The sequence below is a fragment of the Diabrotica undecimpunctata genome, chromosome 1 (assembly GCF_040954645.1).
Source record: "Diabrotica undecimpunctata isolate CICGRU chromosome 1, icDiaUnde3, whole genome shotgun sequence".
In the NCBI taxonomy this organism is placed as follows: Eukaryota; Metazoa; Arthropoda; class Insecta; order Coleoptera; family Chrysomelidae; genus Diabrotica; species Diabrotica undecimpunctata.
This window is the reverse complement of record NC_092803.1, coordinates 71,236,375-71,254,035: the sequence shown is the minus strand read 5'-3', so window position 1 is coordinate 71,254,035 and position 17,661 is coordinate 71,236,375. Positions and strand designations below refer to the sequence as shown.

General features: G+C 31.8%; 1 protein-coding gene across 1 annotated transcript; it reads right to left on the bottom strand.

Annotated features, from left to right (window-relative positions):
- Positions 1-2,711: 2,711 nt before the first annotated feature.
- On the bottom strand, positions 2,712-10,759 carry LOC140439178 (uncharacterized). The gene is made up of 2 exons (XM_072528920.1): positions 10,576-10,759; positions 2,712-3,119 (listed from the first exon to the last, which is right to left on the bottom strand). The coding sequence occupies exons 1-2, from the start codon at positions 10,621-10,623 to the stop codon at positions 2,787-2,789; spliced, it is 381 nt and encodes a 126-aa protein (XP_072385021.1). The 5' UTR covers positions 10,624-10,759; the 3' UTR covers positions 2,712-2,786.
- Positions 10,760-17,661: the final 6,902 nt, after the last annotated feature.

Here is a 17,661-nt window from a genome sequence, read left to right as displayed (position 1 = left end):
GTCATCATATACAAGCTTTTCTATTCCTAGGTCAAAGGTGTCATTGACAAAATCGACAAAATTATTAAATCAAGATTAATAAAGAAAATATTTACTCCTCAACAAAAATGTTCATCTCTTGTCCGATCAATCAAAGAAAACATTCAAAATAAATAACACGAAGTTTATGAAGTTCATTGTGCAGACTGCTCCCGATATTATATAGGCCAAACAAATCGTAGAATTAAAAAAAAAGGATTTATGAACATTTCATTTCTGTTCGCAATTCCAACTCACTTTCGGCTCTAGGTCCAACACCATCTTCATACAGGTCACAAAATTGATTTTGAAAACTCCAGAACCATAGCCCCTATCCGGGAGACATAGAACCATATATATATATATATATATATATATATATATATATATATATATATATATATATATATATATATATATATATATATATACAGTCCTCATTAATTTTATTAGACTCACCATAAAAATGTCAGTTTTTTTTTATTTCAATCGCACTGAAAGTATATTCACTTAGATACTAAGGTACTGAATGGGTTGCATAACTATTGGGTACATAGTTACGTAGTAAATGGTATAAATTTTTCTTACTTTTCTTAGAATTGTCAAAAATTTACAGATGGCAGTAGAATGTGCTCAAAGTGTGGAGTAAGTAGTTGATTAATATTTTTAGTTATTTACTTAAACAACAGATTTATGGCCAGTTTATTTAAAATTTGCACTAGTAAGTATTGAGATTAATACATAATAGTGTTACTTTTGATTTTGGTTAATTCTTCATCATAAAATGAGACGGTTAATCTTGGATTGGAATTTTTAGATGGATAAATCTAAAGATCCTTGTGTTGAGAAAATCTCGTCCATTACTGCACTATTAGAGAATATATCACTTAGTCAGAGAGAGATAGCATGAAAATGTGGTGTATCCCAGTCGTCAGTGAGAAGATTGAGTCAAAAACCCAAAGAGATTTAAAAAATAAATTGTTAGAAGCAGGATGCTTAGTGTCGGTGGCCACCGTACTCCGAGATTTGTATGGCATGGGCTTCAAATGTCGCAGGTCTGTTAAGAAGCCAAAACTATCACCAAAAATGCTCAAAAAACGCTTAACTTGGCCCAAGATCCAGAAAGGTGCATCCATCAATAGATCCACTGGTCTATAGATGATTGGGGTAAGTTAAATTATTACAAAGCATTTTATTTTCGCACTTTATAATTGTTATTCACATTCACGGGTTTGCTTCAGCCAGGAAGCCACATTTCAAATTATGGATAACCATTCCCAGTTTGTCCGAAGACGTCCAGTGGAAAAATATGAAAAGGGGTGTGTAATTAATATAATTAAACATCCCACCTCAGTAATGATATGGTCGGTGATTAGTGGCAAAGGTATGGGACGTTTGTATGTCGTAGAAGGAAAAATGCGAGAAGACCAGTATAAAAGGGTTTTGCAGACAAGATTGGTTCCACAAGTGAACTAATGGTTTGGTAACAGCCATAAGATATTTATGCAGGATGAAGCACCTTGCCATATAGCTAAAAGTATTAAAATTTTTTGGTTAGAACAAGAAATTCCGCTCTTACCATGGCCGGTATCTCATCAGACATAAACTTCATTGAAAATGTTTGGGTGTGCCTAAAAAGAGAGAGAGTTAGCCAAGGAAATAATTACCAATAGGGTTCTTCCCACTTCCTGTGATTCGAGCATAGCGGTGCCACCTTTTCTGATGGCGAAGAACTTAAGAATTAAATAAAAAAAAATATTTTTCTGTCCTCTGGAATTTGTTCTCGTTCTTCATTTACTGTAATTATTCCTCCGTGTTGATTTATAAACTCATCGACTAAATAGTTTTAATAGTACAAAGTATAAATAAATGTGATTATTGGAAATTTTTGTGCAGAATGAGATGTTCGTTGGATTGACAATATTTTCACTAGCTCAAAAATATTCTTTAAGTTTGATACCATTTAAGAAATTAAAAACTATACTTTGCTCCTTTGATAGAAAACGTGTGGACCCTTATTGATTACGTGTAAGGTTTATTGTTAGTATAACTGTTGATTTAAGACCGTATTATTTATACTATTTGTTGATTTGGAACTTTTTAATTTAAAATGTTGTTAAGTCGGACCTGCCTTTTAGAGAGATTCAAGTAATAAGCTACTTCATAACTCCTAAGTATACACTTTATATTGGATTTTTTTTATCAACAAAAATACAAAATAAAATTATATAAAAAACTTTTGTAGCTTTACTTTTCCAGGCATGAATGATTACTTATTGCACTTTTGCTAACCACTGATTTAATAAACATGCTTTTAATTAACAAAATATTAAAACTTTGTTTGGAGCTGAATTATACATTATGCTTATCACAGTGTAAGCAGAATTGTCCTTCCATGTTTAATTTTATAAAGTTGTACGTGTTTTTAGGTTAAAACTTTTCGTTTATTAGGTTTTTTGATGTCGAATGCCTTATTGTAGCCTGCCAAATAGACATCAAGGTTTTGATTATTATCTAGGCTTATTTAATAACACTATTAAAAACAAATAGTGCTCCTCCTACGTCCACATCTTTAGAAGCCCACTGTCGTGTTACTAATGTCTAAAACAGAAATAGTTTATTTAATTTTAAAAATTGTAGGTTGATGTATTCCAATCTGGAGAACGAAACGTCAAATAAATAATTTGTATCAATTTGAGTTTTTATATGTTATATTTAAATATTGCGTAATCTACAAAATCTTGTGAGCATTAGTAGCACAAAGGAACCTAAATATATTTTTGCATGCACTTAACAAAATTAAGCGCAGCCTCTTTGGCACTATTTCCATTTCGTGTTCCACAATCGCTGATTATGTCTTTCGCTTTAGGATTTCCCAGGCGCCTTTCTAACTTAGGCCGTAAGTTATCAGTAAGGATATCACCGTTTTCGTTCATAACACCGGCTTTAAGGTTCATGCAAAGGGCAATCTGGCCAGCTTTTTCCACATCGAGCTTCTCACCACTTCTGATCTTCTTTACTAGGTTTGCTGGCCCGTCAGTACCTTGACATTCTTGGACTATACTATCAGCCTTAAGATGTTGAGCTACATCAGCTAAAACCTGAAAATATATTATGTGTTAAAATAATATTTAAGTGCTTGATTTAAATAACAAATATTGAAATGGTCACTGGAGTCAACAAGAACTAAAAAAGAAGAAACGCGATTAGACACAAGAAACTATCGTAAAGAAATATAATTTAGCGCCTTCAATTTCTTTATAACTTCGTTGGCCTGATCTGTATTTTTAGGTTTATGTTCAATACGTTTTTGTTAATTACCACTAGATGTTTTTAAAATACCTGTATTCTCCATAATGAACTAGACTATCAACTTTATATTTATATTTTATCCTAAAATTAAGTTTAATTTTTATGAAAGAAAATTACTGATAGAAATTCATTGTTGACATGTGTGTTACAATAACAACGCAACTTTAAATTAACTATAATTGTCAATTGCTTCTTTTGTGGTGTCACATTCTACTAGTATGGCAGTGTCATCTGTAAAGTGCATTTACAGCCCTAAAAATATTATGAGAAGGTACAAAGATCAACTTGTAATAAAAGAAATGCATTATATTTGTAAATAGTTCCTTTTTCAATTGAACATGAAATTATCAATGAAACAAAGTAAATTCTAAACAAAAAAAACTTAAAGCTTCTAACAAATATCCAAACGAAACAGAAATACTATATTAACTAAAAACAATAATAAATTAATTAAATGCTCCGAGTGATAATTTAATCCTAGTAGGAAATCACATACATAAATATGTAGATGAATAAATCCATAGAAGGAACACCAAAGAACCTTACAGAAACCGTAAACGTAACGAAGACATTTGCTGAACTTTTATTTTTTTGGTTAGGAACATATTTACTCAACCATAATTAAACCATTATAGAAAATAAAATACCCTCTACAAGTAGCACTACATTATACCCCGAAATAAACAGTACTGAAACTAAAACATAGGTTTTGTTCGGCTCACGATTAGTTTACCGTGAGATATATTTGCTATAAAATACTATTTTATCAAATTAAAATAATATACGACGACAATTTTAATAGAACTTTTATTGACGAAGCTAAATGTGTGTACAGAACTGAGTTTGGAATGATGCTCTTAAAAATACATTACAAAACGTCTAAAAGAAGCCCCTAGTGGAGGGGAGGGCGTTTCTAAAAACTATAAAATTTTATCTTGGAAAAGCACGAAATGTCCTTCTCAGAAATACATAAATACGTAGCGTGCACGAGAACAATGAACCGCTTGATTCGATTAACTGTAAATGTTAAAACTACCTAATTTCTAAAGACGGGGATTATTATCTAGAAATTTTCCTTAGAAATATGTGAAACTGATAAACACTTTACTCTTTGAATAGATTTCTTTAAGCTAATTTACCCAAACTTTAAGAATTACCGATATCAATCTAAAATAATAAAGTAAAATCGAAAAACAACATGAAGTAAATTATAATGGGACGGAACAGGTGTCTCTTTATCCGGGCTGTTATACCCAAATAAACTAGTATATACTTGTCAAGTAATCCTTAAGCAATTAATTAGTATTGCCTAATTGTTAAAAATGGTGTTAAGTACAGAGGAGAAAGTGTTTCTGGTGGAGCATTATTTTCGTTCACAAGGAATCGGCCGACGTAATGGTGCAAGTCTGCGATACGTGTTTAATCAATTCACATAATACGGGTAATGTATTGTACCAACGAATAGGAAACTCGGGGAGTCCCAGGACAGTTAATAACAACAATATCCATGAACAGGTTTTTGAGCGAATCTTGGAAAATCCGAAGGCAGCAATTGGACAGCGTTGCATCTTGGCTTAAAAAGCAGTTCCTTGCAAAGAATACTAACGGAGCTGGATGCATTTTTGTATGTGATTCAGGTAGATGGTACATCAACAATAACATCCTAGAGATTATCGCAGTAGAGTGGAATATTGCGCCAGAATTCTTACGTTACAATAAGAAAATCCTGAATTTTTGAAAAATGTATGGTTTTCAGACGAAGCACATTTTTATTTGTCGGGCCATGTAAATCGTCGCACAAATAGATTTCTGGGCTTTGCCAAACCAGATAAAGTTTAAGAACTTTCGTTACATAGTACAAAAGTGAGGATCTGGTGCAGTTTCGGGACACGGAATCATTGATTTCTACTTTATCGAAGAAAATGGTAGGCAAGTCGCACTTAATCAACAGAGATACATACAAATTTTTACACTCTTTATCCCTAATCTACGTCGATTCCCTCGTGTACGTAATTTGACATTTCGAGACCAATTTTTCCATCAGGACGGGGCAACTTGCCAGACTGCTGTCGCAATTCGTGTCAATTTCTTCAGGGGCAATTGCTACTGACTTCCCTTATTCTTCACATTCTCCAGACCTCACATCTCCAAACGCATATATTTGACCATGGATAAAACTGCCGTTTTTAAACGAGCACCACAAACCATCGATAATATAAATGATCGCGTTATAGCCTTCTTCGCAGACCTGAGACAACCCTTATTCGATAACAACACGATAAACTTGTAACATCAGTATAAAGTTTGTCTTGAGCGAAGAGGAGCACATTTAGAACATGTAATAAAGTGTCAATAATATGTATTTCTTAAAACAATAAAATAATTATACGTTCAGTACTGTTTATTTTGGGCTAGACTGTGCTTTGGTTTATAAGTATCTAGTTAATCTATGACGTTAATATAAAGTTTAGCAATTGCTGACAGACTCGCCTAGATAAATCGCCACCCCTTCACACCGAACAAATTTTATGATACAAACACAAATACGTGAAGTCTTTTTCTAGAAGGATTCATAGAGAAAAAAAGAAAAGATTGAAGACAAATGATATCTTACTTGCTGAAAATGTGGGAAATCTAAAAACAAATGGTAGCTAGAAGAAAACTCAGAAAGGATAGGTCAAAAGATAAATATGAAAAAACTTATAATAATTTTAGATGAAAATAGATGATAATAAATATATAATACATTACATTTATTTAGGCCAAAAGTAAACAATATGGGAAGAAAATACATGTATTGAAATAGACAGGGCAGTAAAACTGGATTAAACAGACTTTGATCAAATAAAATACAACCTAAAAAATGATAAAATTTCCCAACATTTGAGAATAAAATTTTTCAATGCAATTGTCAAAAAACAAGTAGTCAACAAAATAGAGGTTGCCCAAAGATCAGTAATAAGAAAAATGCTAAAAGTTATTCTGAGAAATATAATTAGAAATTATCAATTTAAAGAAATAACAAAAGTTATTTCGCACAAACCTAAAATGGGACTACGCAGGACATATTGCCAGAAAAAAAAAGACATATATATTTTTATAGAGAATTGTCATTATTTTGTATGCAAAATCACTCCCTAAAAGTTGTTGCACTTATTTACTAACACCCTGTGTATGGTAACACTTTTGGTTCACTAATCAGGTACTGTCAGGCCTATCGAAAATGCCTGGAATTTTTTTTAACTTCAAAATAAATTAACACAATCATATAAAATTTCAAGCTTACAGCAACAAGTTTTTTTTTCAAATTGTATCTACACTTTCAAAAATATAGGGGTTAATGACGCGCAGGGCTAATACATACCAGGCGATGGTTACCGTACTTAGCATGTTATGAGTCATCACTATAAAAATTTCTAGCCTTACAAACCTTTCTAGCCCTAGCCTTTCTAGCCTTACAGACATACCGTTACTCGAAAGATGCATTAGCTTTCCTACTACATATACCTATGTTAAAACACTTTTTAACTCTTATTGATTAAACTAGTATGAAATATTAAATATTGTGTATTATTCGGAATCTATATTCAGAAAAGCATTAAACAAGGTTTATTAAACGGAACCAGCATAGAACATCAGGTACGCTGATGATACCGTCCTAATATTAAGCAACACACAAGAACTACAAAATATAATAAATATGGTAGTTCGTCGTAGCGAAATGTTTGGTTTACATCTAAACGTTTCCAAAACTAAAACTTTAGTATTTTCAAAGACACCAATAAACGTACATGTGTATGCCAAGGGTCAAATAATAGAACAGGTAAATTCCATAAAATATTTGGGAGCAAATATCAATAGACAGTGAAACCCAAAAAAAGAAATCCTATCAGAAATCGAACAAGCGAGGAAAACACTCATGAAAGTGAAAACTTCTTTACAAGATCAGACCTTAGTCTAGAGCTCAGAATTCGAACGATCAGATATAACGTTTTCTGTTTTGCTGTATGGCTGTGAAAGTTGGACAATGGACTCTGAAACCGAAAAAAGAATAGATGCCTTTGAAATGTACATATAAAGACAGATGCTGAGAATTCCACGGATACAAAAAGTTACCAATGGTGAGGTACTTCGGCGCATGAGTAAACAAGAAGAATTACTTAGCACAATCAAAGAGAGAAAAATACTAAACTTGGGTCATGTGTTGAGAGGTGAAAGATGTGAATTACTCCAATTCATATTGGAAGGTAAAGTGCAGGGCAAAAGAGCAGTTGGAACTCGTGGCTGAAAGACCTAAGGAAACGGTTTAATAGAAATCTTTCGTGCAGCAGTTTCCAAAGCTACAATTGCCATTTGGCTCGCCAACCTTCAAAAGAAGACGGCGCAATAAGAAGAAAATGTTAAAGAGAATATAGCCGTCAAAGTTGTTAAAGTCTTTTCAAAATTGACCGTTGTCCTACTTGGTTGCGGTGTGGTAGGCAACAGTCGTGCTTTCTGGCTAAAAAGATCTTATTGTAGATTTTGTGCCCTAGAAAACAAAAACTTCTGATTATTTTGTAGGTTTTTGCATTATTTGTATGTGCTTTATGTGTTTGTGTGTGTGTGTGTGTGTGTGTGTGTGTGTGTGTGTGTGTGTGTGTGTGTGTGTGTGTGTGTGTGTGTGTGTGTGTGTGTGTGTGTGTGTGTGTGTGTATTGTATTTGTGTATTTTGTGTTGCATATGTATTGTGTACGATGTGCCTCAGATTTTTTAATCTGGTATTGTTGGTATATTCTTGTTGTTGATTTCGTATAATATTGAAATTAAAAACCTGCTACATTCTGCTGATGCGTTTGATGGCTTCATATTTTTCTTTGTTAAGTAGGATAAGGACTGCTTTTGATTTTTTTTTTTTCATGTCTGTTTCTTTCATGACTATTGATGCATATTTCCTTTATGAAAAAGAGAACAATCAGACAAGCAGCAATTATCCTATTCAATCAATAAAGATATGTACACACACACACACATACACACAAATGCATAAAGCACACATCAACTAGCAGAAACATATAAAATAGTCAAAATTTGAGGTACTCTAGGGCACAAAATCCACCCTCAGATCTTTTCAGCCAAAAAAACATGGCTGTTGTCTGCAAAACCGCGGCCAAGTAGGTCAACCGTCAATTTTGAAAAGACATAACCCCTTCAACAACTTTGGTGGCTATACTCTTTTTAACATTATTCTTGAATAATCTTTTATGAAAACATTTTCGGAGTGGAAATAGTAACGTCAAATTTTTGGTTAAAAAGGTAATTTTCATTACAATCAAATGTGGCTTAGTTCCATATAAACACAATATTTAACTTGGACATGCCACAAGAAAACAATTTAAAGAAGACGAAAAGTTATTAGATATATGCACCAATTATTACACTTCTTCTTATCAACCCCCAAAACAGGAAATTACCAAAACAAAGGACGTTATTCTAATACATATGGAACCAAATTCAAACAAAGAAATGCATCTTTGTATAGACCACTACTACAATAGTGACTTACTAACTAACCAACTTCTACGATTTAAAACTCACCTAACAAATACCTACTCTTAGAAAGGATAGAAAAATAACTCTTGTTGTATTAACAAAATTTATCCAACCTATCTACTTAATCAAACTAAAGAAAAGGAGACAATGTTTTGTGAAGACAAGGTAAATTTTACGTTTATAAAGGGAGGAATAACTATAAAGTTTTAACAATTACTGTTGCTTACTATCCTAAACGAACATAATGTAGAAACAGAAGGAACAAAATAAAAATTAAACCGATATAGTTCGCGGAATAAATTAGGACATATCGTGAATAAATAGAATTTTTTTGGCAGAACGAAGAACATAATTTTCTGATATAAAAAGTTTAGTTTTCTCTACTAGATACAGCTGTCTGGAACGCAAAGTTTATTTGTAATAATAATTTAGTAGTCCTGGTAAATCAGTATTTATTTTATATAGCATGAACCGTTCTCTCAAAAAAAATGCTTGAAGCGACCGTCGATTTTGCATGTCAGTAACACCCGCGAAATCAATGTTCAATAAAGATTTGTATGAGCGGGACGGTAAAAATTCAATATCTTTTGATCCAAATGTTCTATCGACAAAAATCAAGATGCGCCTTAAAGGCAAAGAATGTAGCTTTCGTAGGCAGTTCTTGTATTATGCCTAGAGTAAACTCAGTTTTTATAAAAACCGTTAAATAAATTAACGTGCCGATTTTTGTCATTTTTTACGATTCTCGTGAGATCAATAAAATTGATTACTTTCATTGACCAGTTGTAGTAAAATTTTAATTTTTATAGATCAATCTTTAAAACCTATGCCATGAAATTTCAAGTTTGAGTTGTGATAACACATGAGGCATTTGGAATATGAATAAAAAACACAGAATTTAAAGCTTTACATTACAAACGATCACACGTCACGGGAACTGCTTTTAAAAAGACTGTTTTAGACCTAGTTAATTTCAGATTTTGTTATTTTGAAAAACATATTATTTTAGTTGAGTTTAAAATGTTTTAAATGTTTTAGATCGTTTGTTTCAAATGCCTCACATTTGTTGCCAAAACTCAAAACTAAAATTTCATGCTATAAGTTTTAAAGGTTAGGCTCTACCAATCAAAATTTTATAGTAGCCAGTCAATGAAAGAAAAAGATTGTGTTGATCTCGTAAGAATCATAAAAAATGACAAAAACCGCGCCACGTTTATTTATTTAACACCTGTATAAAATCTGACATTATTTGTTGCAAAATACAAAAACTGCATACGAAATCCGAACTCTTTACCTTTAAAACGCCTAAAAAATTTTGTCAATAGGTTAATTGAATCAAACGATATCGAATTTTTACCGTCGAGCTGATACAAATTTTATTGAACATTGATGTCGCGCGCGTATCTTACATGTAAATTCTACGGTCGCTACAAGCGTTGTTTTTAAAAGAACGGTTCATTCTACACAAAAAATGTTTAAATATATATATATATATATATATATATATATATATATATATATATATAGTTATATAGTATTTTAAACTACTGTGGATCATTATTTTCAAATTGTAAACTCATTTTTATATACGTAATCTCAAACATAAGAAATTCCGAATTTATATCTACATTATATAAACATATAGATACACGTATTATATAATTACATTATAATAATTTAATATTTAGTTAGTTACTAAGCAAAATTTATACTCACAGTTGACAGAATGCAAGCAATAACGACGAAAAAAATTGTTCCCTTCATGATTGCACAAGTCTCGAAACTCTAGTGGTATTGAAAAGAATACAAACACCTTATCATTTGTTTATGCAACGTTACGTTGCGATTAAAAAGGTCAAAATTGTGGATTAGACGGTCAAACATTAGTGACAAAGACGTCTACATTTTATTGTTAAACAATGACTACAACATACACAGTTTAATGAGAGATAATTTCATCTTACATTAAAGAATTTCTCAGAATCATAATAAAAGTATTTTATCGCAAATTGTTTTATCTAATTGAAATGTGTATTAGAAGAACGAAAATAAGTGATTTAATATTAAATTATAGGGGTATAAACTTGCACCCCACTTACACGAAGGTATAAACAAAAATAGTGCAAGTTAAATTATTAGAGATAAATCGCGAAACCTAAGAAAAAATAGTTCTACAACAGAGGCAGTTTGTAATTAGACAACTTTAAAATCTAATAAAACAACATGCTGTTTGCCTGAATTATATACATAACAAAGGCATTTGACAAAGTTCAATTAAAAGAGATTAATATATTATATACTATAATAGAAAAGGGAATATCTACTGCTTAAACTCCCTCCACAATATAACAATAAACATAAACAATCTCTCTACCAGAATTTCCACCACTCACTTTTCTATTTAATTCTAATGTTGATTCAATTTTGTCAATATTATACGAGATATGTCAAATAATATGAATTTTGCTTAAGAGCTGTGCTAAAACATAACTGTCATATCCAAACAACTTTTCTTAATAACCATTTTCGATATCGTGAAATATAAAGGTACTTTACTCTTGAGCAAAATTCATATTTTTTTACATACCTCGTATAATATTGATAAAATTGGGTATCTGATGATTGCATTACGAATTATAGTTCTATTCACAGCTGTCCTATTGAACCAGTTGGACGATCTCGTATTCAGATCTCCAATCATGGTGGTGGGCTCCTCTGTCATTGCCCATGTCCTCATTTAGGATTGGATAATACGGTCTGACGTATGCTGAAACAATTTTCAGCGTATCATCTCCCGTTTTGATCTTTACTATAGTAGCTTCCATAATAACTAGTCCATCCGGTGGAGGAATTGCTTGATGTTCTATTTCTTTTTTTTTTTACCAGTATGGCCGTACCTCTTAATAGTACCCTGTGATTATTTGGAAATTTAGTTTTTGTTTTTCCCATTATTTTTGTATGTTGTAAAGCTATTATATCTAGTTTGAGTTCGTTGGTAAGCTAGTCCAGAGAGTTAATTTCTTTTTTCAGCCCTCCTTAAATTTATGGCCTATTCTAAGATTATCCGCCTGGCCCACCCTGGACATCACTGTTGACTAAAACTTCCCAATGAATTTATGATACCTGTCATTTTTTCGAACCTTTACATAAAGATTTTCGTGCTAGATATTTCTTTTAGATTTGGTGCCTTTTTGGTCATCTGTACGTAGTTTACAAAATTATTTGTTATTGTGCTTTGTACGTTTCTATTTCTGGTTGGTTGTGGAGCAGATGATTTTCTTCTGAGAACTTTGGAGCATCCTTTTTCAAGTAATTTGAAGTGTGGGCCTGGTCACAGATTAAGTACTTCAAATAGGTTCCCATGTCCTTTGTGCATACGTTAATTAGATGCTCTTCGCTGTACTTGACACATTTTGAAGCATAGTGACAAGCTTTGGACCTGTAGAAGAATACTTGGCAGTTATAACACTAAATAACTTCTTTCTTGTTCTTTACTTTCTCCTCAACGTAGGTTTTCATATGACAGAGGTTTGTTGAGCCTCTTAGTTTTTCCGTGTCTTCTTTTACAGTGACTAATAATACTCTGACTAATCATATATATAAAATCATACTGAGAGCCTGGAATAAGGAACAAATCCCAGAAGAGTGGTGTATATACATATACACCATACATCATACAAAATATTTTCGAGTATTTTATATGGTCGCCTGAGTGCATATTCAGAGGAGCTTCTTGGCGAATATCAAAGTGGTTTTAGACCTGGTCGATCAACAACAAACTAGCAACAACAGATCAACAACACGTTTGTGCTAAGGCAAATACTGGAAAAAACCAATGAAGTCAATATCGACACATGCCATCTTTTCATAAATTTTAAATCGGCCTATGATAGTGTCCTAAGAAATAAATTGTATAAAGCCATGGATGAATTGCACATCCCCGATAAACTGATAAGATTTGTTAAGGCTACAATGCGTAAAGTTTTTTGCAAACTCGAAATACAGGGCGAACAATCACAGGCATTTGAAACGCATGTTAAGCTGCGACAGGGAGATGCGCTGGCGTATCTCCTTTTCAACATAGCTCTGGAAAAGGCGGTCAGGGATGCCCAAGTAGACAACAGAGGAAACATTTTTAATAAATCATCCCAAATTTTGGCATATGCAGATGATGTTGACCTAGTTGCCCGCACAACACGCAAGATATAAGAAATATATACCACTTTGTCAAACGCCTCAAAAAATATGGGCCTGCAAGTAAATGAGGAGAAAACTAAGATAATGGCTCAACACCCAACAATAGAGCCAGAAATAATAGAGCCACCAATTCACGGTTGATATCTCTACCTTTGAAGTGGTAAACAAATTCACATACTTAGGTTCCCTGATTACCAAGGAAAACGTCATGACGGAAGAAATCAAGCGAAGAATAATCCTAGCAAACAAAAGCTATTTTGGACTGAGTAGACATATGAGAAGCAGAAACTTAAATCAAAAAACAAAAGTAACCATATACAAAACCCTTATACAACCAGTGTTGACATATGGGTCGGAGACATGGACCATTTCCAATGCAGATGAAAATCTCCTGCTTATATTTGAACGAAGGATCCTGAGAAGAATATTCGGTGGCATCTGTGAAAATGATGTTTGGAGAAGAAGGTACAACTACGAGATATATCACAGATAAAAACATATGTTTGGTGGTAAAGACGTAGTATCCTTTATAAAAATAGGAAGACTAAGATGGGCAGGACATCTGGCAAGATCACAGCAGAACAACCCTCCTAGAATAATCCTTATGTCACAACCTGTGGGAAGTAGAAGTAGGGGTAGGCCAAAACTCAGATGGAGGGATGGTGTAGATGAGGATGGTAGACAAATAGGCGCAGCAAACTGGCAACAGTTGGCAATGGATAGAACTGACTGGCGTAATAGACTTGGGAAGGTCGAGGCTCTTTTATAGGGCTGTAGCACCAATGGTGATGATGAACAATACAGTGGCAGCAATTTTTTGTCTTCCTTTTGAAAGATTATGTTAGCAACTTTGGTCGCCTAAATGCCTCTTTCGTTCAGTTCTTGTTGGATTTTGTTGACTTCTGTAGTCTGGTGTAATCCTCTGATTACCAGCGGTGTGAATCTTTCTTGCTCTATTAGATGTGCTATGTTTTCAATAGGGCATTTTTTGCTGTATTCTTAAAGTACCTTGATCATTGCAAGGTAATCGTCTCTCTTGTTCTTCTGGATGTCGATTGTCGATCCTATTCCTTTTCAGCGGCTTTTTGTAGGATTTCTTGGCTTTGCCTACGGATTTTAGTATTATGGCTTGTAGTTTGGGCAATGTCTTATTTGTAGGTTATTCCGTTTTGTTTTTTACTGTTTTGTTTGTTGCTTCTGCTATCTCTATGTTTACCGTTTTTTTCTTTTGCTTGTTTTCATTTTGTCTTGCAGAAATTTGTGTTTACTTTTGAGAAACACTAATTGTCTTGGGTTTTTCGTTAATTTTTTCAGCTTGTTTTTAAGCAACTTTTTCAGCTTGTTTAGCAGTGAACTTTACTTAATTTTCTATTTTATTTGTCTTTTTTTCTGCTAAATTTTCCAACCGGTATAGTCGTTTTCAGTTTCCATTTTTTCATAAACTTTTTGGCTGCAGCCATGGGTTGGGGGTCACTGTAGTTTGCACTGATCATCTGCTTAGATAGTATTATTACGTAGTTTACTAGTCTTTGATTTTTTATTTCTTTTTATGTTACTATCGGCGTTTGTTTCCTGCCTCCATCCTTCTTATTTGCTCGACCAACGTATCTATTGATCGGACTATTTCCTTACTTCCTTTTCCTTGATTTATTTGAATTATTATCGTTTAGGTCATTACGTTTATCATTTATCTTAATTAAATCATTATTAACATTATCATTATTTATTAAATCATTTTTAATATTAACATATAACTAAGAACCCTTAGTAATAATTGTACTTGATCGTCTGGAGATTCTACGCTGATGTCACTATAGGCCTAAAAGGCCTTCGCTGAGCTGGTATTGTCTGCTATACCCCAATTTTGTTCGTCACGCATAAACAGAAACAGTTCGCCATCGATGAATTAAGCCTCACTACAGGCTGCATTTTACTTCCTTCTACAAGGTCTATACCACACTCCATGACGCTAGTAAATATGAAAGAAGTAGAAATGACACAAAGAGAATTGCAACGTAGTGCTTCGAATATCAATAATAAAACGGAGAAAAAAAATCAGGCACGTCGTAGAGAAGGAAAATGATAAAATATATTGCAGTTGTATATTATCAAAAAAATACAAATTGTAAAGATTTCTTGTTAAGAAATAAAAATAATTTAAATTTGTTACGTTTCTTTGTCTTTCTCCTCATTCATAACTCTTTCATAAACACAAATAACATGTGATTTAAAGTTATATACTTATGGAGGATTAGGAGATCCAACAAAATATTTTTAGTCACAAGGTTATTACCACTTAACAGTTAATTCATAGACGTTTTGTGAAATATTTGACATAGTAAAAATTCAATCTGCCCATAGCACAATCTTCTTCAGCGCGGAGACAGATGTTCTTATCTGGGATAAACTGACGTATCTTGATTGGTTCACTCAATGATTCAAACATTCTTAGAAAAATAAATATTTAAGCATGCCACTTTGCTCCTAAATTTCTGGTTCTGGTTATATTTTGCCAGAATTGCATTTAGTATCAAGGTGGTACGATTATCTAACTTTTTTCCAAGATGCTGCTATATATATATATATATATATATATATATATATATATATATATATATATATATATATATATATACATATATATAATATATATATATATATATATATATATATATATATATATATATATAATATATATATATACATATATATATATATATATATATATATATATATATATATATTAAAAAATGCTCTGGCTTTAATATAAGACTACAAAATTTCAGTTAGTTTATCCTTTTTCATTTCAAAATTTTTTAATTGCTGAACAACTCAGATATAAATTGATTCCTCAGTCTTCCGCTTTAGTTTATTAAAAATATTAATTCTATGTCTTTCATAAATAGATCATAAATATTTATTTACCTTAGAAATTATTATTTAATTTATATACCAGTTTTTTTATTATAAGTCATACTTTGTAAAGATTATAAGAAATACTGGAATTATTTAATAATAGGGAAAAAAACTGTGACTGCAATAAATAAAAATTCAAAAATACAATATTTCTTATTTATATCATTTTGTATCATAAATCTAAATAAAAATCCTTTTTTATTAATAAATCTTGTGTTTCTGAATAAAAAGTGTATCAACTCCATTATTTGACCTTCTCTAGTATCTTAAAGTTATCATAAGGTCAACTAGTAATTCAAAGAATCGAGAAAATGTACAATCAATGTTTGCAGTTGATTATTTAATTTTTAAAAACTTACTCTATGGTAAAAACTTCTTTAGTAGAAAGGTATAAAATGTATTAAAATTTTTAAAAATTATCCAAAATAGATTTATAAAGTTTTAGAATATTTTTAAACATATCGGACAATCCTCAGTAAAAACGTCGATATAGTACTTGAAACAAGCAATTAAAGTAATAAATATTATAATTATTGTGACACTAGGTTGATGATAAAGGATTACATTTTTAAGAGAACATACAAATTCACAGCTCGAAAAATGGACCTATTCCAACGAGTGGTAACAACCAAGTTAGTCATTGTACACTGTATTTTTACTATATTTTTAAACCAGTGCTGCCTGCACCTTTTAAAAACCGTACAGAACTTGTCTATTTGTCAGGGTCTCTAAAAAACAATACCTTAAGACCATTAAATGTTAGAATAAGTGAACATTAATCTTACATTAAAAATAGATAATTGGATAGACCTCAAATATGTAAACATGCATGAGAAAATTAACACAGAATTCAATGGAACGGTTCGTATGGATTCCTGAAAGAAACAGATGGTTAAACAAATCAAAATCAAACAAGCTGCTTTTATAATATTAAATAAAACCAATTGCGATACTAATTCCGCAACAGAAAGCAATAAGATCTGGTCAATAGCAAAAGAAGAAATCAATTAAAAGGAAATATCGCTATGTGTAAGTCAATAACACATCAATGGTACACCATTTATCACATAATACATATCAAATTAGGATTTGATGTGTATTTTTTTTATTGCCGTGACCAGAATTCGAACCTGGGTTACCACGGCCACAAACGTGGGATCCGAACAACTAGTCCACTAGACGATCACGGCTAATTAAGCGATGTGTATTACGATTCTAGTTCGAATATTTTAAAACTCTAACCTAAGATTCCATTAAAACAAATTTAGGTCAGTTGTTTACAAAAGAAACAGTGTACTTTACCATTTTATGTAAATAAGTACGCTAATAATTAAAAATAAAGTAATCAATCAGCGGAAGTAATAACAAATAAATGTTTCTTATTCTAAAAATGCTAAGATATTAAATAAATAATATTCATCAATATTTAAAAATGACAATAGGTATACATAACTTACTTACCCATATGTTTAATTTACCATGATAACAATATTAATAAAAAAAATATTGTTTGGTGATACAACTGTCAAATTATCTGACATTGACAAATACAATATTTAATTATTGTTTGTTGTATATACAAGTACACATTTGAACTTTCTTGAGATATTTACAAGATTTAATTTATAATTTAAAATGCCTAACGAGGCTTGTTACTCCCGGGCAAATTTCCAAAGTCGAACGCGCGTA